Raw genomic sequence first — 23,030 nt, 5'->3', positions numbered from 1 at the left:
CAGACCTCTTACGAATACTTAGGCTCTCAATGTAGTTGTACAGCTAAATACCACGAAAAGTGTATAATACTCTATACTTATTTTTCACCAAACCTACGCTCGTGGCTTTGGTGATAGTCCCGATCGATTCGCCCGCCGCTCCACGAGCGTGACAAATAGACAGGTGAAAGTATGTAATCTTTCAGTTCAAACGACCGCGATTGGTTGAAGGCACCATCAACTGTCGCCATGGACGGCTCCAGAGCAACGGGGAGATAAGTAAGCCTAGGTAAAAAGCCAGGCACACAATAAACGCTGAAAGTGCATTTACATTACTGAGCGCTCAACTGCTTTAATGCAAAGCTTGTGGATTGCAGCGGCCTCTATAATATTCTATTACAACGGCCTGCGATCTTTCACCTAAGCATGAACCGGTAATCAGCATTTTCCACCGACATTTTTTTATTGAGTCGTAATATCGTAAATTCGTTGACTTATAAGAACAGGATTCTCTGGAGAGCAGACTGCCCAAAAACTCATAGTCCAGATACCACCATCTATTCGTTATCTTGTCCAAAACTTTCCTGGATCAAGCGCCAGCTGAAACACCTTAAAGAAGAAGAAGAAACGGGAAAACAAAAGGGAAGACAGTTCAATGTAGGTGAACAAACAAGATAAGGATCAATGTGACAAAGAATATGAAAAGCATAAATAGCGTGAAGAAAATAAAGATAAGGATACAGGTTCTGTATAACATCGTAGGCTTGACGGCCAGGTGATTCAAAAATGGGCAATTTGAGACGTGTGTTGCGCTAACAGCGGCTGAATTAACTGCAGACACATGGTCGCTATTAGAAATTGGAGAGAAAGTCCTTGTCTGTCATTCTTGTTAGCAAAGTTCAGTAAGGGCTCGCGATGACATCTCTTCGCCGGACTGCCTTAGTAAAGGATCTTACTTTTGGATCGATGTCAGAGATTGACAGCTCTCCTTCATCATATGCATAAAATTGTTCCAACTCTTGGAGATCTTGTTCAGTAACTCGGTATTCGCTCAACTGGTCAAAGTAGTTCATCACTGAGTTGGTGTTCTCGGATCCAATAAGAATAGAAGGTTCAGGTTCTCTCTTATGAGCAAACTCATGTCTGAGGCCTAAAATATGACCAATTTCATGGGCCAAGATATTGGGTAGGTAATCAGTGTTGGTCAGGCTTGGCTCGAATAAGACCAACTTGCCTCCTGAAGCCCGTGGGAAGAAAGAGACAGCATAAACACCTTCGCTTAGGTCTTCGTAAACAACAGCAAATGTAACTTGATCATGGCGATCAACTTGCCTAAACTGTACGCCAATGCCTTTCCACATAGAAATGGCTGTTCTCATCGCAGCTTTTACTAATATCGCTGAGTTCTCTGTCGGGAAGCTCTCTTCGCAGATGACGTAGCTAAGTTTAGAGCCTCTGCGCTAGCGTGATATTTGGCTCCCGAAACCAATGCGCACTTCAGCACATGCGCGTGCTTGAGTGGCACACATTTTGTGAAGGAGCTTGGAAACCTGGGTGATTGTAGCGGAATCATCGGGTTTGGTAGCCCCAAAGACACCTTCCGCTTGATCTCCATCATCATCTAGTTCCAAGCTATTGTCATGGCGGAAGAGCTCTTTGTCGTCCACAGACCCGGAGAGCCCAAGAAGGGAGCATCTGTCGTTGGACGTCTCCTTACACGCTTTGCTATTGCCTTCGCCAATGTTGCCATCTTCAGCACCAAATCTTTTGATGATAGACGCGACAGTGGAAGCATCACTATGAGCAAGGCTAGGGATCGAGTCACTCATATCCTCCTCCGGGTATGAACAGTATGCTTCATTAAGCGGTGCGCCATGGTCATTGATGTGCGTGCTACAGATTTCGGCAGAAGCCGGTTGAGTTGGGGTATCCTCTATATCAGGTACACAGACAATCAGCCACGACACTCCCAAGAATAAGACAGACAGGAACGTACCCATAAGGCAGACATCATTCAGATAGGTCGACATTATTTTCGGCACCCCAAATAGACTGGGGACCCAGCCGTATATATAGGTGGCAACTATCTTCGTGTTTGGCCGAACAAGGCAAACAGGGCCGTAGAGAAAAGTCGTCTTGCCGTTGTTGGTTGACTATACTTCGAGTCCAGATTTAGCTAGAAAGCTCAAAATATTTGAGTCCAGGAAGAAGATGCTGGATGTTAATGTTGATGTCCTTTGAGAAGGAGCTAGAATATTGCATCTTATACCTGCAGACATCATTTACAAGGACATAGCAAGGATGCGCGACCGCTATGAATGCGGGCCGCTGCACATGCATGCCGACCCAGTCGGGGCAGCATACAGCGCCAATCAGCGCACTTCTTGACATGTAGCTTTGCCCAATAAATAAACCGCAGTGTAGACTGCGACGTCAGTGCCTTTGCCGTTTCGAAGGAAAACCTGCAGAAGGAGAGGCTGAGTACCTTAGTACCGTACCAAAATCTTTGCGTTATCGGGTTGACCCAAGGTCTTTTGTACAACACTCCGGCATGGCTCAGAGGATTGGAGTAATATGCTGCCCTAGAGTATGGTCCTATGTGCATGCACCTACATGAATGGCTGCATGCCCCGAGATCCCACTGTGAAACAGCAGTGCTAGCAGCGAATTCGGTATTGCCTCATTGCCGCGCGTATACACGTACTCTTCAAGCTCGTTCCACAGCGAGCACCACGGATGATACTGCCACGGATCAGGATTCTAGTTTTACGTTCAGAAATGTATAGAGGCGTGCGTGCTCTCCAACTTCCACTTTCTCGGACGCTCTAATAAACTGTCAGCACAATTCTCATTCTATCTGCAAAACTATTTATACCTCTCTGCCTCTACTATTCGTTCCCCAATCCGCTTAATAGTCTCTTCATCTTACGGCTTTCCAAGGGATTTGTCTGCTTTAAAGATATCCTTTTTGTGTCTCGTGGCCTCTTCCTTCGTTATGCATGCCAAGGCCCTCAGCCTAATCGTGGAGCATTTCTGTTCGTCCTTGCCTTCTCCAATAACCGTCATACTACATGTTTCAGGCTTTTTCCATCTGATGAGATCCAGCTTTGTAGGGATACCACTAAGAATGCTGCGACCACGATACCTATTATACTCTATGTCTTTGGCCTCTTCTATCTAATGAGAATCAGCTTTATAGGGATGACTTTAGGAATGGCGCACCCCTCTTTTAAAGAGAAGAGAAGATAAGTGAAAAGGGATGGAGAATAAAGAAACATCAGCGGTGATATGATGTTATAATGGTTCCAGTTATTCTAAGTTCAAAGTGACAACTTAGTTCATGTAATGACCTAATAATAAAGAAGAAAGTTGGAGTTTCTTTTTATAACCACAAAAGCAGTCACTTCGATGTCCATGTGCATCCTTGCACATCCTCGCCTAGACGTCGACTTCAAATTCTGCATCTACATAGTAAAAGGGAAGATGAAATAAAATAAAGAACAGAAAGGGAATATAGCACTGTTGTATTAACAACTCCCAAAGCAAATCCGACAAGTTAGTGCACATGCTATGCCTGCGACAGCTTATTTGACGCAATATCCAAAACTCATTGCAGGATAGGCAGACAAGAAACTCATGCTTAGCACTTTCTTGAGCAAAGTTCAGCAAGAGAGCCAGCGGTTCAGTTTCTTCGCTACACAATTCGCCCTGCTGCGTTCTCTGAAAGTGCCCGGCTTTGGAGAGACATCTAAAATCGCCAGTGGGTTTCGTTTCTCTCTGATCGCCAGGGTGTACCCTTTGCGTGACTTGTGTTCGCATTGTTCCCACTCAGACACCAATGCACAGCATTGCCGAGTTGGGCCACGATTGCAATCTTCTTAGCATCGGGATGAGACTCCGCGTGGCGATCACAGACCCCAACTCGTTAGGTAGATCTATATCGTTGCTCCGTACCTGTAGATAAAATCCAGGAACAATAGCCCTGGAGCGCAAATCGCCCCAACATTAGCGGAGTCCTAGTGGATGGGGAAACGATTGAGGCTTAAAATTAGAACGATGGAAGCTGCGGAGAATAACCTTAGTAGGCCAGCGTTCATTGTGGCATGAGGGTGGTATGGCGATACCGCAAACCTAGTGTGTTTCGAAGGACGCGAGTACTTTCCGTCACTTGCTCGGCAGAAGTCGAAAATATAAGCTGATGCATGCAGATTTTGTAAATCTCTACATCTTTAAGGCAGGCATATCGCGTTAACAAAGAGCAATTGAACGATTCGAAGCTCCTGGGACAGTAAGCAAAAGTTACCTTCATAGGGAGGGGGTTTGTTTTCGAGAACAGAAATAAATAAATGATATTAAAGTAAATAATAACAGAAAATTTTCCAAATTTCTACATATCTACTCGGATTTACTTTTATGCCATTTGCAAGTGAATTCGCAAGCGCATTGAGGCGGTTGTGGGCTTTTAATAAAGGCACCTAAGTCATAAGTGAAAGATGCAGTAACTTAGACCCTGCATTACATCTCGACGTAGAATGACGTATTCCTGCAAACTTATCAAAATGCAAATACGATGGTTATTTCGTGGGCCAATATATATACGAGATACATACCATTAGAGGGAGGATTAACTCGTACACAAACAATCCGCCCGGCGATCCGCCTAGGAAAAAGGAGCAGGTGTACCACAGTACTTCTACAATAATAACAGCTGATAATGCCTATATCGGTAATTACTATACTAAGGGGAGATAGCAATAACAGGTATTTTCTCTAAAGTTACTGACACTTATCCTTCCATACATAAACTGCTCGTTTTATTACTTGTACATGTAAAGCGTTGGCAGAGAATAGAAAACTTATATCATTTATAAGATGGCTAAAACAGAATCCCTGCGCTAGCATACCTAGTATATACCCGCCACGCCTAATGCGCACTTTGCTACAACATATGTCTGGATAGTGCAATTATATTTGGCTTTTGTTAAGGTACGTATAAGAAGCTGAATGTCTGGCGAATGCGTCTGGCTGCGGGGTTGTCGCTAATTTCCGTTCCGACTCCAACATCTCATCTTGGTTCCTGCCATTAATTATCTCCGGGTCAAGGCCAAGGAGGGGCAGCGTGCAATCATGAGCCGGCGATGAAGAACGAGCAGTATCGTAGATAAGTCCAGGGCCCCAGTTATTGACTTTGCGACCTTCTTCGCCGAAGTGGCTCTCAGCAACGTGGAGGTTTTTGGCTGCAATTTTTTGTGACTGTGACATCCTTCAATGCACCTCCATGATTAATCCAGCGAGTCGTACCCTCCTTTGAAGATTTGCAATTAGTTTCATGGAGCGGTACCACGCCATGGTTATTATGCGTGCTACATAATTTAGCAGAAGGCGGTTGAGTTGGGGTATCCTCTATAACAGGTACACAGACAGTCAGATAGAGCACTCATATAATAACGTAGGATAAATGTAAACATGGACTTGCCTGCAGAGAGGGTAGGGTGGGCAGACTTTGGCTTTGTCATCTCCAGCTAGCGAGGCTACAGCAACGTGACCCTGGAAGAGCAACAACTTGAAAAGCAAACAGAGTTGAAGTTCTTGGTAGTTGACTCTACTTTATGCAGTACAGAAATAACGGTTCCAGATTCAGAAAGAGTGCTTAGGCCGGGGAAGCAAGAGAGAAGGGCTGTATGGCGATGTTCGTTGAGAAGCAGTCGATGTATTGCTCATCTTGGTACTGCTTCTTCCTCTTATACCCGCTCTCTATTATCCTCCATCATTTACCAAAAGGGAAAATTTTTTTAGATCAGCTCGAGACTCTGCTGTGCCGTCATTAATGTTGGCGGTCGACTTGAAGACCCCTGTGGGGAGGTACTGGCATTAGCTTGTGCTCAACCCCTGTGGGGAGGTATTGGCATTAGCTTGTGCTCAATCCCTGTGGGAAGGAACCGGCATTAGCGTTCTGAGATACCCCTTCTTCAGAGTTACTACTGGCATTAGAGTCGACTTAAGATACTCTTGAAGAAAAGAGCTGGTGCTGTCGATTTGAGGTACCCGTGGACCTCTGACAGAGAAATCGACTTTAGCGGTGGCTTGACATACTGATCCCTGTACAGAGGAACATGCAGTAGCGGTGGCTTGACATACTGATCCCTGTACAGAGGAACATGCAGTAGCGGTGGCTTGACATACTGATCCCTGTACAGAGGAACGTGCAGTAGCGGTGGCTTGACATACTGATCCCTGTACAGAGGAACGTGCATTAGCGTTCTGGAGAGGTGTTGATATTAGCGTTGACTAAAGGCACCTTGAAGGAAACTTAGAGCTGGTGCTGTAACCGTGGATCTTTGATAGAGAGGAATTGGTGCTGGCATATCCGTGGGGAGGGGGACCGGCGTTAGCTTCAAATGTTGTGTGCTTAATCCCTGTGGGGATGTACTGACTTTAGCGTTGCTCAACCCCTGTGGGGATGTACTGACTTTAGCGTTGCTCAACCCCTGTGGGGATGTACTGACATTAGCGTAGGAAACTTCATGAAATTTATGAGGTCTTTCGTGTCCACGTCTAGATTAAGCAATGGTCGAATTAGAACTCAAGATCGGCCGTTGATTTATCCCCAAGTGGCCCATATATGCAGGGGAGGTTGGGACTTACAGCATTGAGAGCCTAGAGGTTGCCGTCTTACGCCGGGCTACCTTCTAATCCATTACATGCCCAGCAAGTACGAGATGCTTGGATTTACGTCCCAGACGTCTGTAAGCACTTATGGAGTGCCCCAATGCTCCCAAGTAAGTGTATACAGGTATCAGGTAAGAGGTACTGCCTTGGGTCAGATACAGATAGATGCCCTTATGTGGCGCTTGGCGACTTCAAGTACCGTGCCGGAATTTCATCTTGTGTGTGTCCGGTCGCTGAATTTTAGAGGAGACTATACCTGAACTCAAACGACAACTAGAAAATATGGCCTTTAACAACAGATTCTGTTTCTTTTATGACTATGAGTTCTAGGTAGTCAGTGACTCAAGGTTAACATGGTCCCGCCCGGTACCACCCTTGAATTCGAGCTTGTTAGTCCTGAGAAATGTTTGAGCCATGCCGGCTTGGTTTCCGCGGGCTGAACACCAGTACTATGGAGGTAGTGTGGGAGTACTCGTACTCCGTAGTAAGCTCCGCCAACGTGCCCGCAACCCCACTGCGGGCCAGCCTTACTTACATCCATGGATGAAATTGGGCATCCGTTGTTGCGCATGTGCGACACGTACTCATACGAGGACAAGTAGGTACAGTAGTGCTCAAGCTCAGCTCACAGCGAACATCACTAGTGAGCCAGGGGCGATACAGCCACGGGCGAGGGTTTTGTTGTTATGGTTTCTTGCAGTTAGCGCCTGGAGATACGCATGCCCTCAAGTTTCTGCCTTCCCCTCGGGGCGCCCTATCCATGTGTCGGCACTATTCCCATTCTATCTGCGGCACCATTCATTCTCTTCTGCCTCTGCCATTCGTCTCTCAACTCGCTTGATGGTCTCTTCTTCATGTGGTTTCTCGAAGATTTCGATTTCGTGTCATGTGGGTTTCCCCATCGTTATACACGGTAGTCTCAGAGTCGTAACATATGGCATTTATGCTCGTCCTCATCTTTTCTGATAACCGTGATACTGCCTGTCTTAGAATTCTTTTATAGCCTAGCTTTCTGCTATGGGTATCAAAGGAAATAAAATTTGCTCTTCCTTAAATAGATGAGAAAGAGAAACAAGGAACATGAACGATAAGCTGGTGTTACAATGGTTCCAATTGATCGAAAGCCATGAGCGAATAGGCAACTGATGAATAAAAGTCTTTATATAAAATAAACTAAGAAGTGAAAAGAGAAAGAGGAAAGAAAAAAAGCGGAAGAGCTAAAATTCTTGGACCACCAAGGCACTAACATGGTGTACCTATCCTTGTGAATCCATCTCGGGATGTCGACCCAATACCTTGTGTTCGACTAATATATCAAAACATGAAACTGTGACTAGATATAAAAACGAGAGATTAGACAATCTAAGTAGCATAAAGTGGATATAGCGCTGTTGTCTTAGCCATTCCAATTTGCTTGTGGGCAAGTTAGTATGCATGCTATGCAGCGACCGCCTAATCCACGCAAGATCCAAGCGCTGCGGTGAGATAAATAAGAAATCCATGATCAATAGTCTTCACAATAAAATTCAGCAAGAGAGCCGGCGGTTCAGTTTCTTCGCTTCATAATTGGCGCTGCTGCGTTCGCTGAAAGTGCCCGGCTTTGGAGAGACATCGATCACCGGCAGCCCTTGGTACACCGGTTGGTCGTATGCATAAAGCTGCTTTAACCCTTCGAGATCTTTTTTGGTGACTTGAAGTTTGCTCAGGTCGTCGTGATATTCCATAACTGACTGAGGATCCTCGCTTCCAAAACGAACAGAAGGGACATCCGCTTCTTTTTTATGGGCAAATTCGTGTCGGAGACCCAGAACGTGGCCAATTTCATGGCTCAAGATGTTGGCTAGGTATTTTCCGTTGTCCCCGGCAAAGATTCGTGGGTACAAGAGCAATTCGCCCGGTTCCGCTCTCGGGAAGAAGGCGTAGGCGAGGTAATCACTTCTCTGGCGATGGTCGTAAACGACGGCAAATGCGGCGGGTTCATAACGCTTAACTTCCTTAAAGGACGCGCCCTCGCCCTTCCATCTCGCAATCGCTGCCTTCATAGCGTCTTTCGCAGCCATGGCCGAGTCCTTTGAAGGGAAGCTTTCTTCACAAATGAGGTAAGTAAGTTCAGATCCCTTGCACCAGCGGAGTATTTGACTGTCCCACCCAACACGCACTGCAGCACACACATGTGGCTGTGTAGCACATTTGCGTTTGGTACGAGCTGCAGCCGTGTTGGTGACACCAGACTTGGTACTAGACCAAGTGGTTTCAACTTCATCCCCAGCTTCGTCTTTTTCTCCATAGTCAATCTTTAATTCTAGGTCGTAGCGTAGCGGGCTTTCAGTGTGAGTAAGCCAAGGGAGTAGGAGGGTGTGTCCAATGGCGGCGTTACATGCGTTGTTGTCGCCATGTTCAATGTTTCCATCGTCAGTGCTGAGGTCTGTGACATTAGTCGTGTCAGTCGATGCATCGCCGTGATCAATAGCATGAGTCGAAACGCTCATCTCCTCGCCGGAGGATGAGCAACTGGCTTCACGGGATAGCACGCTGTTGTAGCCTTTCCCAATGTCATCGTGACTGCCATTAGCCTGGTAATTAACCAAGACCCATGGCTCAGAGGTATCTCGCATAGTGTCTGTAAATGTTTGATTAGCAGAGGGTTAACTGACACTCGCCATCAAACACCATCACGGATGAAGAGAGGGATATACTCGTCATACCAGCCGTTCCCACCATCATTAGACTCATCATTGGGGCCGAATTGGAGGCTCTCGCACTGCTTAGCTGTGGCCAATTGAATTGAACTAGGTTGGAGTGGATGGAGCAACAGCGTACTGGAGTGAGGCGTTATGTTCTTTTGTCAGTCGGTCCTTGGTCTGTCGGGGACCTTGGGGCCATATAGTCAAGATAGAAGAGAATGGTGGTGATGCGCGATAAGGAACGACCCGGACATGATTGAGGCTGGGGAAACCATTTCGCCTTATTTATTCATGACTCCGTACGTGGAGGTCAGATGGGTTTAACCGTGAGACCATTATGACTGGTCAATAATTTCTGTGCCTACCTAGGTATGTAAGATGATGGAATTCACGATCCTGTTCCTCTAGCCCGGTGGGTTGTTCGGGCATTGTCCATGTCTACTTCCTAACTAAGATACTCTGGTGCCCGCTCAGCAACACCCATTCTCGCAAGTAGATATTGATAATGGACGACGTACGAAGACCTGCAGGAACACGCGCCATGTCAGTGATTTCGCTTAATCATGCACCGGCGAGCATCCGCGCGAGGATTGATTCTGAAGTGTCTGCCTGCCATTGGGCGACGATGCGGGCCTCGTCGCTTCGGCATGCCATTTGAGTCGCGATTGATGGTTCGCGGGCACGTTTTTTCCTACGTGGACGAACCAATCTTTGCTTTGCAACCCTGGCTACACCCTTACAATACGCCAGTCATTTTGTTGACAATGGTCATATTTACTACACCGGTCCGTCGCTTGCCATTCCTATCTAGACCTGCATCTGCATGGGGTAACAGGCACCGTAGCGACCTCAGGCCATATCACGCCAATCACTTCCATGATATGTCATCCTATGACGCAAATGCATGCAAAAGCTGAATCTATTGTGCTTTGCATATGTTTGTTCTCGCGCTCGCCTTTTCTCGCGTAATAGTACACCATGGCTGTCTCTTTTGCACTCTTTAGAAGACGGAGCCTTGCGAACCACACTGCCCTCCATTATTACCAGACTGGGTAGCTTTCTAGCCGAGCTTCTTTGTTAATCACGTTTTCCCACTGATAATGCTTTTTGTGAAAATGATCAGCCCTAGGGAGTATTTTCTCCGACAGGGAAGATCGTATTCGGGTATCTTGACACTGACACCGGGGAAGTTTCCTAGCGGGAGACTACTGAAGTAAGAGCCAGCGATCGCTGTCTTAGACAACACGCTTCCCCAGCTGCTAAATCTCGGTATTCGTGCAGCCGCCGAGGTTAAAAATGGCCAACATCGAGATTATCTCTATTTTTGATTCACCGACCGACATGGAACTACTAGATTACAGATAATAATATGCTGACGCATCTTCTTGAGCCTCCTACGTGTACATCAATTTGCTCTCCTCACAATAGGCGGATAAATACCTGACTAGTACTTCGTAGTGAACGGGACGGGACGGGAGGGAACGGGAGGGAACACCCCATCCAATAGACGTCTAGCAATATAGGCATCTCTACTCTCTCCATAGCCGTGCGCTGGCAGCACGTAATTAACATCACTGGCATCGCCTACAGCTGGTTGTTGCTTTAACTGGCAATCAAATCAGGAGCCTCGTGCAGCACGCATGTTTTTTTTTGTCTGGGGTTACGCTGCATCTGAGATCCTGAGTAACAGTCTCGGGACCGGTGATACCACCCACTCCACATGACAGCGGCGCTAGACCGAGGAGGTGTACATGCACATGTAGGCTCTATGGACACGTCACTAAAGGATTTATTAGCCTCGTTGTCAGCGTCATTCCGGGGAGATGTATTCTCTGCACCGAGGGTTAAAATATCGGCAGAGCCGCCAGAATTGGAGTAACTCTGTAGTAGCCCACTGTGCAACAACCAATAGGTACTAACCAAGCATCATAACAGGAGCAGCAGCGAATGGGTAGCGCTCTCGGTGAAGCCAAGAGAAGCATGTGACAGTCCGCCGTCATTACCGAGGTACCCGTTCCAATGTCGCGGATTACAATCTTGGTAGGGTCTCCTTTGCATCCTGCTCCCACAAGGCTGATGACGGGAAGCATTATCCTAGGAACGGTTCAAAAGATGTATGAAAATCTGGTGTATTGCCATCTTCGTTCCACGGTGCCACGAACAGTGATGGTCGTCCATATGTTACCAAGTACAGCAGAAGCAGGGCCAGCCCAAGGGCCCTTGTATGCGGATAACGAGATTTTCCACGTTCTTTCTCCAGCAAAGCCGTCATCTGTACTCTCATCAATTTATTCACTACCTGAAAGAAAATTCCAAAAAATGAAATACCTGTCAATTTAGAGTTTAATCCTCGCCGTCTAGTCGTTTCGCTGTCCAAGTATACGTAACCGTCCTGGTTTGGCGCCAAGCGCCACATCGCAATATAAAAAAGAAAATAAGACCGGGCCAAGCATTAAAGAAGATAGGAAACACCGATTATCGCCAATGCCATTAAGAGGACAGGGTAGAAACTCAGTGGGTGCACGAGCAATCCGCCCGAAGCCGCCGAACCTCTCTAAGGAAAAAAGCTAGCCATATAAAAAAGAAGAAGTAGGCTGAGGATGAATATCATCAGCATCATATAGACCATCATGGTTTTAACGTTGGACCTATGCAGGAACGGCCGAGCCGGTGGGTGTGTGGTCTCAACGGCAGCCGAAGTGACGGATAATTCTAGGTCGCTGTCAGAAGATGAGAAAAAGACCTGAGTCTGTCAAAATTATCAGCGCAATTCAGCGTCAAAGCTGACGATTGAATCCTCCGCTCATCGTCTTCGCTAAATGGCCTTACCACTGGATCAATGTCACGTATGGGCAGCCCCTTATACTCTGCCTTGTCGTATTCATAGAAGCTCCTGAGTTCTTTGAGGTCTGATTGCTGAACTTGGTACTGTTCCGGACGGGCGAAATAGTTCATAATTGACTTGGTATTTTCGCTCCCAACAAGAACAGAAGGGAATTGCATTTCCTCCTCATCGGTATGGGCAAATTCATGCCGAAGGCCTTGAATATGGCCAAGCTCGTGGGCCAAGAAACCGGGTAGGCTGTCCGGTACTCGCCGAGCCCTCCCAAACACGCTTAACTTGCGCCGCTGTTCATTCGGGAAAAAGGCGCGAGCATAGGCCTTTGGGTTCCCGTCTTCATACACGACAGCAAAGGTAGCTGGATCATTGCGGCCAACTTGCTTAAAAGTTACCCCACGACCCTGCCACAACTTAACTGCTGTTTCCATCGCTGGTCCTATCTTGGCCGAGAGATCAGGTGGGAAAGTCTCATAGTGAATAGCGTAGCCGAGTTCGGAGCCTCGGCTCCATCGTGGAATTTCTCCGCGAAAGCCAACGCGCACTTCAGCACACCCGTGTGTTTGGGTGAGACATTTATGCGTGGCGTGTGTTGCAGCACTATTAGTGGCACCAGCGGTGGTGACACCAGACGAAGCGTTTTCAGCTCTGTCTCTTTCTTCATCGTCGATCATTAGTACTTGATCGTAGCTCGTAGCTTCGGCGTAAGTCGGCCCATCAAGAAAAAATGAAGGCGGTGGGAGTATGTACGTGACGGCAGTTTTATTTGCGCTGTTGTTGGAGGTATCGGTGTTTCTGTCGTCGGCGTCGAGGTCTGTGATGATGCTCGTTGCAACAGTTAATGTGTCGCTACGATCAGTAGCACGGGCCGAGACGCTCTTGCCCTCTGCTGAGGATGAGCGACTGGCTTCATCGAGGTCCTCGACATTGTAGTCTTTCCCAACATCATGACCACTGTTATTCTTATGATGATAACCCAATGCCCATGGTTCAGAATCATCTCGCATGACGCTGGATGTTGGCTCCATGGTTCGAGATGGCGCGGAGGCTCTCGTACGGCTTGGTTATGGCTAATCGAGTTGAGCTTGATTGGGATGATGGGAATGGAGCAGTAGTAGGTCTTTGAACTGTGGGAGAGCTCAGGATGGAAGAGCTAAGAGGGGAAAAGCTGCTGACGATAGCTTGTGATGGGGAAAAAAAAGAATCACGGTGAAATTCTGGGGTGCGTCTCATCCAATTCATTTATTTATTCCACCTTTACTAATGCCAGGGTCAGATGAGCTAAAGCCTAGCCCACTACTCATCTACCATTGTAAATGTCTCGACGTATCTAATTCCCAACGGAGGATACTCCGGTACAAGTCATGAGGCACGCATGCACACAAGTACATCCTAATAGTGGAAGACGTTGAAGACAGCCCGCCTATGAACATAACAGCCCAGCTGGATCTCGTCGCGCGAAGACCCGTGGGTCCCGTTTCCACCGCCCCGTCGGCTAGTATAATCTTGCCCAGGGGTGCTGGATTACAATTGGCCCTTTTACTACTCCAGGAAATGCCAAGTTCGTTACTAGGTAGGATGTAGAAAAGCACGGCGATCCCATCACGCCGCAGACCGGCCATTGGGATAACGCCGCGTCATGGCTCGCGATTTTGGTCGTCTGACGATGATTCCCTCTGAGCGTTGGAGCAAAGTTGCCTCTTCATTTGCCTGTCGCCTCTGCTCCGATAAAGTGCACTGGAGTCTCTCCGCAGTTCGTCGGTTCCTGACGCACGTGTTACCCATACCTTGTCTCTTCCCGCCCTGCCTTTGACGAGTCAGGTTGTGTCCATTACACAGCTTTGTTTATCGCTCTATCGCAATTTGTCCGGCAAGGAGGCTGCTACCTATCCGGGAAAACTTTCATGTCCACCCGTTCTACACCCTTCGACCTGTAGGACAGAGTATTGGGTTCTTAATCTATGTACCTAGTAGTCATACTATGGACGGCGTATCAATGGCCCCATCACGCTTTGTCGATATAGTGAAAAGCGATGTTTTCATGGCTGCCCAATACGTACTGCTAAAGTGGCTGGGCCAATTCTTCAATGTTCTCAGCTCCAGGTTCTGTTCCTGCATCTGTACTCGTACGGGGCAACAGTGGAAAATACCTAGCAAGTACGCCCACCTGGCAGTCAGCTCTCACACCGTGTGATGCGAGCAAACAAAACACTGTAAGTCCGCATGCTTCATTTTTAGTTTACTTGCTCCCCCTTTTTTCGGTGAAATGCCACGTCCTTTCATCTCTTTTACAGCACTAGGCATGCAGCTATGCCAGCCGCAGAGGTACGGAATAGAAGAAGCCGTGCTTCCAGGTACTAAGCTCCGACAGAAGCCGGATCAAAGGCACGACCTGTACGAAAAATGGAGGGCGCGGTATTATTCCGTACTCCGCGCTCGGCTATCTCTTCACGGGAGGCTAGCAAGGCTAGGTTATGTACTTTTAAGTGCACGCTTAAAGATCTACCCGCTACTGCCGCCACCGTGGTCGGCTCCCGGTACCTTATTTAAAGGAACCATACAGAGCATATAGGAATCCCTATCTCGTCGAGCTACAATTTGTTGATCCAATTTACAGCCAATATAGTGACACTTTCTCGCTTTGCTGTTCTCGTAATCCTTACGATAGGTAAGCACTAATATTACTACCAAGGTACCAATCAGAAGGGGAATGAATCACTGCCAGGCGTCTAAGTGCTGAACGAACAAAAACTCCCGGTTTCAACCCCAAACCCGGATCCAGGCTGGAGCCGATTGGCCTCGCCGCAGGGCTTGGATCAAACACCTCATATGGTGTCCAGCCCTGCTCTAATGCAGAACAAGTAGGTACTCGTACGAGTACTCCGTGCTCTAGTTTGGAGTCGCCCTCCCAAGCGCCGACCGGCAACCGCCGGCGACCGACTTCAGTCTTCAGGTACAAAAGACGAATAGGCATCCATGGATCTTTTGCAATTTTGCCGATAGAGGCCGCGCACCGCCAACACATGCTTGACATCATTGGTCTACCCTGCGGTTGCCTATTGCTGTTACCGATAGTCAAATTAGCCGGCTAATACAGTATCAAGGCCCGTGATACCATCCGTCTAGATGCATGCAGCGCCAGACCGACGATGTGAACAGCCTCTATCAACGTGTTACTAAACAGACTGGTGCCCTTATCGACGTCATTCCGCGGAGAGGCGATCTCTGCACCAAGAGTTGGAATATCAGCTGAAAATTGTTGACTCTGCCGTGGGCTCTTGTTGATCACAGGGCAATCTCGTCAGCCTTGCCCGAATCGTTCTTTGTGCCCTGCGCAATCCCGGGTCGTTCGGCTGTACCTGGACAAGGCTTTCGCTGTACCGTAGCGATATCGAGTTCCGAAGGCGCCAGGCCACCAACTGATACCGACGGAAGCTTCCTGACACACCCAATGGCGACGAATTGCAAACGGCTGGGCCTACCTATTGCGCTAAGCGTCCTTTGTTCTCCCCTCTCTTCTCAGTAATATGCCTCCTCTCGGTCATTTGCACTCTTCTGGGTAGATCGGGACAGAGAATTGCGTTCTTGATAGAGCCACGTCATGAACGAAGCGTCTCATCACATGCTGAGAAGAGTTTAAGCGGCTTTTCAGTGGACACCATAACCTTGCGGCTGCTGTCGTTGCATCAGCAGGCTGAGCTTCTCATTGTTTCCAGTCTTTGCTGATTCTTCCCGGTTTGTTCTTGCAACTCAAAATGCCTAGTACACCAGACCAAACTTTCTTGCAGGGTACTCTGTATTTGAATTACCAGGTAGTAAGTACTCTATCTTGCGGGCGGGTATCTCCGGCAGGAGAATTTACGCCGGGGAAAGCTCCGACCGGGAAATCGGATCAACTCAAGCTTGTTTAAGTAACTCTTTGGACATCTTGGGTCGGAGAAATTCACGAAGGTAGTACTGCTTGTGGGGAATGAAAGGAGCATTTCTATTCCGAAGCTCACTAATCCCCCGTATGTGCCGAATTACTCGTACTCGTACAATGAGAACCGCAAGCATCGTATCGTCGCATTTGCAGCTCCAGGTACGGGTACGAAATTCGAGTACCTTCTCCTTGGTTGTGTGTTGTCAGAGTTTTTTCTTTCTCAAAACGGGTTTTCCCCAAGTTTTCCTTAATCCGTTCTCATTTATCAGTCGGTGTGCCTGGAATAGCTCTTGATGGATACGTGTTTTGGTCATCCGTGCAAAACACTATTAGCTATAGTAGCTAGGGCAGATCTCTTTACCTTCGAGGGGCTGGATTATGATACTTTATCAGCAGTATCGTTAATAGAGAACACACAGGCAAGCAAACAGACAAAACACGATACGGATACAGAGCACGAAAAGCCGACGCTGTTGCCGGTGGAAGGACCTGAACCCTTGCACCAACGAACTCGTCAACTACCACCGAGTATGGACACCTACCGCGAATCACCGACCTCCAATCCCAAACCGCAAATCGCGGACAAACAAATCACCCACTCAAGGTAGGTATGTAGTTATTTACACAGCAAGCGGAAGACAGAAAAACCGAGACCGAGAAAATTTCGAACAATCACATGTTAAATAATACACCTGGTCTTTAAATGTCTGCTACTATAGCTATATATCTTTTAATATTTACTACTATATTTATATTTCTTTAATAGCTGTTATTATATCTATATTTTCCTAGTAACTGCTAGTATAGTTATATACTTTAAGCATTTGCTTATGTTGCTAAATGTATATAATGTACCTACTTATTTAGGTCCCTATTCTACGGTCTCGCTTTTTCTGACCTCCACTTGGCAGGCGAGGCAGAGCAAGTACATGTATCTGAGAAACGCCTTTGATAGCAGACTCAGCGTACAATTCTGAGCCACCACGCGCTCCACGGTCGACGATTTTCGGTGACATTTCCCCTTCTTCTCGCGCCCGTAGAGCTGATGATGGACGATTTATCGTCGCAGTATTGCTTCATTAGAGCAATTTTTGTGTCGACATTGTCAATGGCATCGATAATAAAACCTCCCTCTATTTACCTCTTACGAGGATGCCAGGAAAAGTGAAGGTCCAGGTGTGTGGTAGGTACAACAGAAGCAAAACCACCCTACATGCACATACACAGCCACCTCACTTCCGCAGTACTCACCTTGGTCTCGCAGATTGGGGGCCAATCATGCAAGCACGTGCAGGTACAGGATCAAGGCTCACAGTCTATAAATCGCCGGTGCTGCCCTAGAAAAGCGGCGAGGTTTTTAACGATCTTTTCCTTATCCAAGTTATAATCCACGGTTCTTCTATAATTCCGTTTCCATCAATTTATCACTAAACCAAAAAGAAAGGGACAGAAAGAAGGGACAGAGAAAGTGAAAGAAAGAGAAAGGGGTAATCCGTCAATCAATAGTCCAATCATCACCATTATCCGTCCAAGTGGTCAGGCACTACATCTCCCTAACAGAAAAGAAAAGAAGAGACAAGCAATCGCAAAAGAAGAAATAAAGTAGCACCCATTATCACCGATACCATGAAGAGCATAAGGAATGGTAAGATAAGGGTGTCGACTCTATGCTGCGTCGTGGTACTGACGCCGAACCAATACAAATATGGACAAGTTGATCCATATCGTTCATTAACGGCGGTTGAAGCAATAGAAGATACTGGAGAGCTGCTGGAAGGCCAAGAAGAAGAAGGGGATGTCTGCCGTCTTATTAGCGCAGTTCAGGAAGCAAATCGGTATCATGATTCACCACTATTATTCTGCCGAAGAACCATACCTCTGGATTGACATCAAGGATAGGTAGTTTCCCATATTCTACCTTATCATATGCATAAAAACGCTCTAACTCTTCGAGATCTTGCTCCCTTACTTGGAGCCGTTCTGGGTGGTCAAAATAGTTCATTATGGAATCGGCATTCTCGCTCCCAAACAGAGCAGAAGGACGTCCTTTCTCTCTCTTATGAGCAAACTCGTGTCGAAGGCCTAGAATATGACCAACTTCGTGGGCCAAGATGTTGGCTAGAAAATCTGGCTCTCGGAGACTCGGTGGGTAGATAATCAATTCGCGCGATAATTCGTTAGGGAAGAAAGAGCAGGCATAGGCGTTTCTGTTGCGGTTTTCGTATATAACAGCGAAAGTAGCTGGGTCGTTACGTGCGACTTGGTTAAAGCTCACACCAATACCACCCCACATATCAATTGCTGCTTTCATGGAATCTTCCACCACGGATGAGAGGGGAGCCGGGAAGCTTTCCACGCAAACGACATAACTGAGTTCAGAGCCTCTGCGCCAGCGCGGTATTTCGTCATCCCATCCAATGCGTATTTCAGCACATCCGTGTGTTTGGGTTGCGCATTTATATTTAGCTGCTGCTGCACGAACAAGGGGAAGTTTTTGTCGATGGCATCTAGCTGGGGTGTTTTTAACAGCCTTGACGCCTGGCAAGATACCTCCAATTTGGTCTTCATTATTGCCTCTCTTCCATTCATCATGAGGTGATAAAGAAGAAATAGAAAGGTCTGATGTAAACGGAAGAGCTTGTATACCTTTGTAGTTATATTCTCCGATGTTGCTGAGCCCACCATTAGGATTCAAAATGGTCGTCTCGGGAATTGGAGCGGCATGGTTAGCTACAGAAGAGATAATCGTGTCATTCTCTGAAGACGTGCAACCCATTCCATTGGGCGGCACCCCATGCTTGCGAACACCAGTGCTATAACATCTGACAGAGGACCGTGGAGTTGTGATATAAGAAGTATTTTCATTCGATGCAAGCAGAAGCATACTCATCATCCAGATTTTATTCTCGGCTCAGAGGATAAGTCACTTCTTAGGCCGCCACTGTGTTGCCTTCTTGTGAAATTTAGACGAGTATTAGAGGTTCGGGTTGGAAAGCCGTGTTGCTCTTGTTGACTAGTTCTGCCTCCGTTCTATATGTAGACAGATTTTTTTCAAGCCGGCAGGAGTAAGAGAATGGACATTTAACGGTATGGCCATGAGAAAATGTTATCCCGTCATCCAATTCGGGGTTGAGCATCTCTTTTATATTCGTAGCAATATGTTAGGACTAGATCGGCAGATTCAATTCCGCGTAAGCATGAAGGGTTCACCATCTCATCCAACGGTGCAATCGGAGAATACCGCGGTTTAAAGATAGAGAAAAACGTACCTAGTGCTTATAGACGCAGACCGCTCGATGAGTATCTATCTAGTAGGTGGTACCAGAATACTCAGCCGTACACTACCGATCACTCTTGTACCTGGACCTTGATGTTACTTTGTCTCTCGGCTCCCGCTCGTTGTCGACTCTACCTAGTAGGCTACCTACCTGTACGATGCAGAGCTATAAGGCTGCAATACCTCGTCCCTCTCCACCCCCACCCCTACATCCGCATTCGCAGTCACAAACCCACATCCTCCCCTATACATAGCCATCCGGCAGTTTCCCTTAGTCATCGGTTTCCTTGCCCAGTTTCCTCTTCCTATTTCGGTGTCTGTACGAAGTCGGTTGATTGGTGTTACGGGCGAACCTTGGTGCTACAGTAAACCCAGGTACCAAAAACGGGTCTATACCTAGGCCTAGTACTAAGATAGGTGCACAATCGATAAGGCCCGCCAACAAAACAACACACAAGCTCAGAATTTTCTCCTCTTGGCAACGAGGTTCTTCTCATCTCTTGTGCTGCACCATCTTCACGTTGCCATACACAATGCTCTCTAGAGGACATTGTTTTCAACGCCGATCCAAAGCTCAAGACTCCATCGCGTCTTAAAAATGCTCAAGTTGGCACCAACGGTAGGGTTTCGTCTTTTCTTCTTTTTCTTGTCCGTGAATTCGCAGCGCATCCATGCCAGCCACTCAATTTCTCCACGAGTCTCTCTTCCTGGCGCGTCGCGTCTTGCGTTTGCGCCTGGAAGGGCTGGCGTATCGATTGCAGACGAGGTTATCTCGATAATCTCGTCTTCTGTTCTGCTGCAAGACAAATGGACCTTCATAGTCCATGCCGATTTGATTTCCCTCTGGGAATGCTGCTCACCTCGGTGTGGCTCCTAGCGATCCTACATTTGCTTGCCTCTTGTGACTGAATGCGTTCGTAGAGACGTAAAAATGCATCCTAAATACTGTATATCTGGAGCACTGTTGCCGTGTTATCCAGATGCGGTGTCGCATTCGCTGGCTATAACGTCGGGGTTTTAAAGCCGCAAGAAATGGTGCCCGGGCACTATTTTCATCGCCCACATCTAGGAACCCCAAAAACCTGAAATGCCGCCTTCCCGAGTCCAAATGAGGGACCGCGTGCATGAGTATCGAAAGATACCTCTAGGAGTAATCGGTTACGTCACTCCCACTCTATCCTCCGCATTAGATGTTGTGCCTTATCGCCCAATTTCTTACAGTGGTTGAGCTATGAGGTAGTACAAGTACCTCAACACCACTGTTTACATCGTCATTCTCCTCATTTGCTACATATCCTACCTAGAGAGCTTTCTTACAAGTATCCTTGGCAACATTTCATTTTGACCTATTCCATTCTTTCATATCGTCTCTTCTGTTGCTTTTTGAACAAATCGGATTAGCTATTCTGTTTCCCTGTAAACCCACTCATCTACCCTCTCACCATGGGCTCCGTCAAGTTTGGAGACCTCCCACTTAGCACTATTGGCCCTCTCGATTGCGCTCTCACTGGAACGGCACTTCTGAATAGCCCCATTTTCAACAAGGGATCTGCCTTTCCGCCATCCGAGCGTCGAGAGTTCAACCTGACCGGACTACTTCCAGCAAATGAGCAGTCCCTCGAGCATCAGGTTGAGCGTGCCTATCAGCAATACCTGTCCAGAAGCGATGACCTAGCCAAGAACACGTTTCTCACCTCATTGAAGGACCAGAATGAGGTGTTGTACTTCAAGCTGCTGCTCACCCACCTCAAGGAAATGTTCAGCGTAGTCTACACTCCAACTGAGGGTGATGCCATTCAGAATTACTCTAGGCTTTTCCGCCGCCCAGAAGGTTGCTTCTTGGATATCACTCATCCCGAGAACGTAGAGCAAGATCTTGCCCTTTGGGGAACTGCGGATGATGTTGACTACATTTGCGTGACAGGTATAGTTGTCTTCTGATCTTCAGTCTTGTTTCGTACTAATTGTTGCTCTAAGACGGCGAGGAAATCCTTGGAATCGGCGACCAGGTTTGTCTTGACTCTATCATGAATGCCGAAATAAGTTCACTTTTATTTAACTAACCTTTCTTCATCCACTAGGGCGTTGGCGGCATTCTCATATCGGGAGCAAAGCTGACTCTTGCATCCCTCTGCGCTGGTGTTCATCCTAACCGAACTCTCCCGGTAGTCATGGACTGCGGTACAGACAATGAAGATCTACTTAACGATGAACTCTATCTCGGTCTCCATCAGCGTCGGGTAAGAGGCAAACAATATGACGATTTCATCCAGACGTTTGTCGAAGCTGCTCGAAAGCTGTACCCGCGAGCTTACATCCACTTTGAGGACTTTGGTCTTAAGAACGGTATATTCCCTACTTTCTAGGGTTTAGCTTCACAAATATTAATTTATAATACAGCTCGACGTCTATTAGAACTGTACCGTCCCAAAATTGCCTGCTTCAATGACGATGTCCAAGGAACGGGCTGTGTGACGCTTGCTGCCATCATGGCTGCTCTCCATGCCAGTGGGCAGAAACTCAGCGACTCTCGCATGGTCATTTTTGGTGCGGGAAGCGCTGGAGTTGGTATTGCAGATCAAGTCAGAGATGCTATTGCTGCAGAGATGAACATTAGCCACGAGAAGGCTTCGCAGCAGATCTGGTAAGAGTAGTCGTCCATATTATTCATCAGTACCTAAGTTAAGGAAAAAAAGATTTTGCTAATGTTTTACGATATAGGTTGATCGACAAGCCCGGCCTCCTAACGTCAAAAGTCGATGTCTCAGACGCTCAAAAGATGTACATCAAAGACGCCTCTGAATGGAGCGATAAGACCACCCTCCTTTCAGTCGTCAAGCAAGTGAAACCCAGCATTCTCATTGGAACATCTACCGTGCCCGGTGCCTTTACGGAAGAGATCGTCAAGGCCATGCACGAAAACTGCCCACGCCCAATCATCTTCCCGCTCTCCAATCCAACGCGGCTTCATGAGGCAAAGCCGGCCGATCTGCTCAAGTGGACCAATGGCCAGGCTCTGGTCGCAACGGGATCTCCCTTTGATCCCGTCACTGGACCCTGGGGTAAGGACGGGGGTGATATCACGATTGAGATTGCCGAGTGCAACAACTCGGTGGTTTTCCCTGGCATTGGACTTGGTTGCATTCTCAGTCGTGCAAAGTTGCTCACCGACCGCATGCTCGTAGCAGCTGTTCAAGGCGTCGCGGCACTCAGCCCAACGCTCAAAGATCCGACAGCAACTCTCCTACCAGACGTAGAAGAAGTAAGGTCCGTCAGCGTCCAAGTTGCAAAGAGCGTGATCAAGGCAGCTGTGGAAGAAGGTGTGGCGACGGAAAAGAACATCCCGTCCGACGACGGCGATCTTGAGGAGTGGATTAAGGAGCAGATGTGGAACCCAGAGTATCGCCCGTTGAGGCTCGTCAAGATGGAGGACGCGACGAGGGCGGCCAAGGGAGAGCTTGGAAAGGCCATGCCTGGACTGTAGCACAGGATGGTGAGGAGAAGGAAAACACGGGGTGTAGAGCTTGGCAGCGAGTAGACATAGAAGTCGATTGAATACTAGAGATTCGTTATAGACTGCTTGTTGGAAGATAGCTGGATGGACGGAGCCTCATGACATTCATAACTTATAACTGCATCAATTCACAGCAAAATCCTCAA

The 23,030-nt window shown here is 47.5% G+C and overlaps 6 protein-coding genes across 6 annotated transcripts; 1 reads left to right on the top strand and 5 right to left on the bottom strand.

Moving 5' to 3' along the window:
* Window positions 1-878: 878 nt before the first annotated feature.
* On the bottom strand, window positions 879-2,269 carry V8C40DRAFT_279011 (uncharacterized protein; the record flags this gene model as incomplete). Its single annotated transcript, XM_083221149.1, has 3 exons — window positions 1,976-2,269; window positions 1,507-1,912; window positions 879-1,434 (listed from the first exon to the last, which is right to left on the bottom strand). The coding sequence occupies exons 1-3, from the start codon at window positions 2,007-2,009 to the stop codon at window positions 879-881; spliced, it is 996 nt and encodes a 331-aa protein (XP_083078646.1). The 5' UTR covers window positions 2,010-2,269.
* Window positions 2,270-8,140: 5,871 nt separating this feature from the next.
* On the bottom strand, window positions 8,141-9,555 carry V8C40DRAFT_1611 (uncharacterized protein). Its single transcript, XM_083211463.1, has 2 exons — window positions 9,345-9,555; window positions 8,141-9,268 (listed from the first exon to the last, which is right to left on the bottom strand). Exons 1-2 carry the CDS (start codon window positions 9,382-9,384, stop codon window positions 8,175-8,177), a joined length of 1,134 nt encoding a protein of 377 aa, XP_083078645.1. The 5' UTR covers window positions 9,385-9,555; the 3' UTR covers window positions 8,141-8,174.
* A 1,620-nt stretch (window positions 9,556-11,175) lies between these two features.
* Window positions 11,176-11,643, bottom strand: V8C40DRAFT_228845 (uncharacterized protein; the record flags this gene model as incomplete). Its single annotated transcript, XM_083212358.1, has 1 exon — window positions 11,176-11,643. Exon 1 carries the CDS (start codon window positions 11,420-11,422, stop codon window positions 11,177-11,179), a length of 246 nt encoding a protein of 81 aa, XP_083078644.1. The 5' UTR covers window positions 11,423-11,643.
* Window positions 11,644-11,896: 253 nt separating this feature from the next.
* Window positions 11,897-13,380, bottom strand: V8C40DRAFT_1586 (uncharacterized protein). The gene has a single exon (XM_083211416.1). It carries the CDS (start codon window positions 13,197-13,199, stop codon window positions 12,045-12,047), a length of 1,155 nt encoding a protein of 384 aa, XP_083078643.1. The 5' UTR covers window positions 13,200-13,380; the 3' UTR covers window positions 11,897-12,044.
* A 4,225-nt stretch (window positions 13,381-17,605) lies between these two features.
* V8C40DRAFT_1540 (uncharacterized protein) lies at window positions 17,606-19,084 on the bottom strand. The gene is made up of 2 exons (XM_083211343.1): window positions 17,943-19,084; window positions 17,606-17,892 (listed from the first exon to the last, which is right to left on the bottom strand). The coding sequence occupies exons 1-2, from the start codon at window positions 18,984-18,986 to the stop codon at window positions 17,647-17,649; spliced, it is 1,290 nt and encodes a 429-aa protein (XP_083078642.1). The 5' UTR covers window positions 18,987-19,084; the 3' UTR covers window positions 17,606-17,646.
* A 1,435-nt stretch (window positions 19,085-20,519) lies between these two features.
* Window positions 20,520-23,026, top strand: V8C40DRAFT_1474 (NAD-dependent malic enzyme). The gene is made up of 5 exons (XM_083211266.1): window positions 20,520-21,294; window positions 21,348-21,379; window positions 21,452-21,716; window positions 21,771-22,014; window positions 22,092-23,026. The coding sequence occupies exons 1-5, from the start codon at window positions 20,814-20,816 to the stop codon at window positions 22,852-22,854; spliced, it is 1,785 nt and encodes a 594-aa protein (XP_083078641.1). The 5' UTR covers window positions 20,520-20,813; the 3' UTR covers window positions 22,855-23,026.
* The last annotated feature ends 4 nt before the right edge of the window (window positions 23,027-23,030 follow it).

This window comes from Trichoderma camerunense, assembly GCF_050948025.1.
Source record: "Trichoderma camerunense strain CBS 138272 chromosome Unknown V8C40scaffold_1, whole genome shotgun sequence".
In the NCBI taxonomy this organism is placed as follows: Eukaryota; Fungi; Ascomycota; class Sordariomycetes; order Hypocreales; family Hypocreaceae; genus Trichoderma; species Trichoderma camerunense.
Note: the sequence above shows the minus strand (reverse complement) of the source record. Positions and strands in the feature narration are given on the sequence as shown.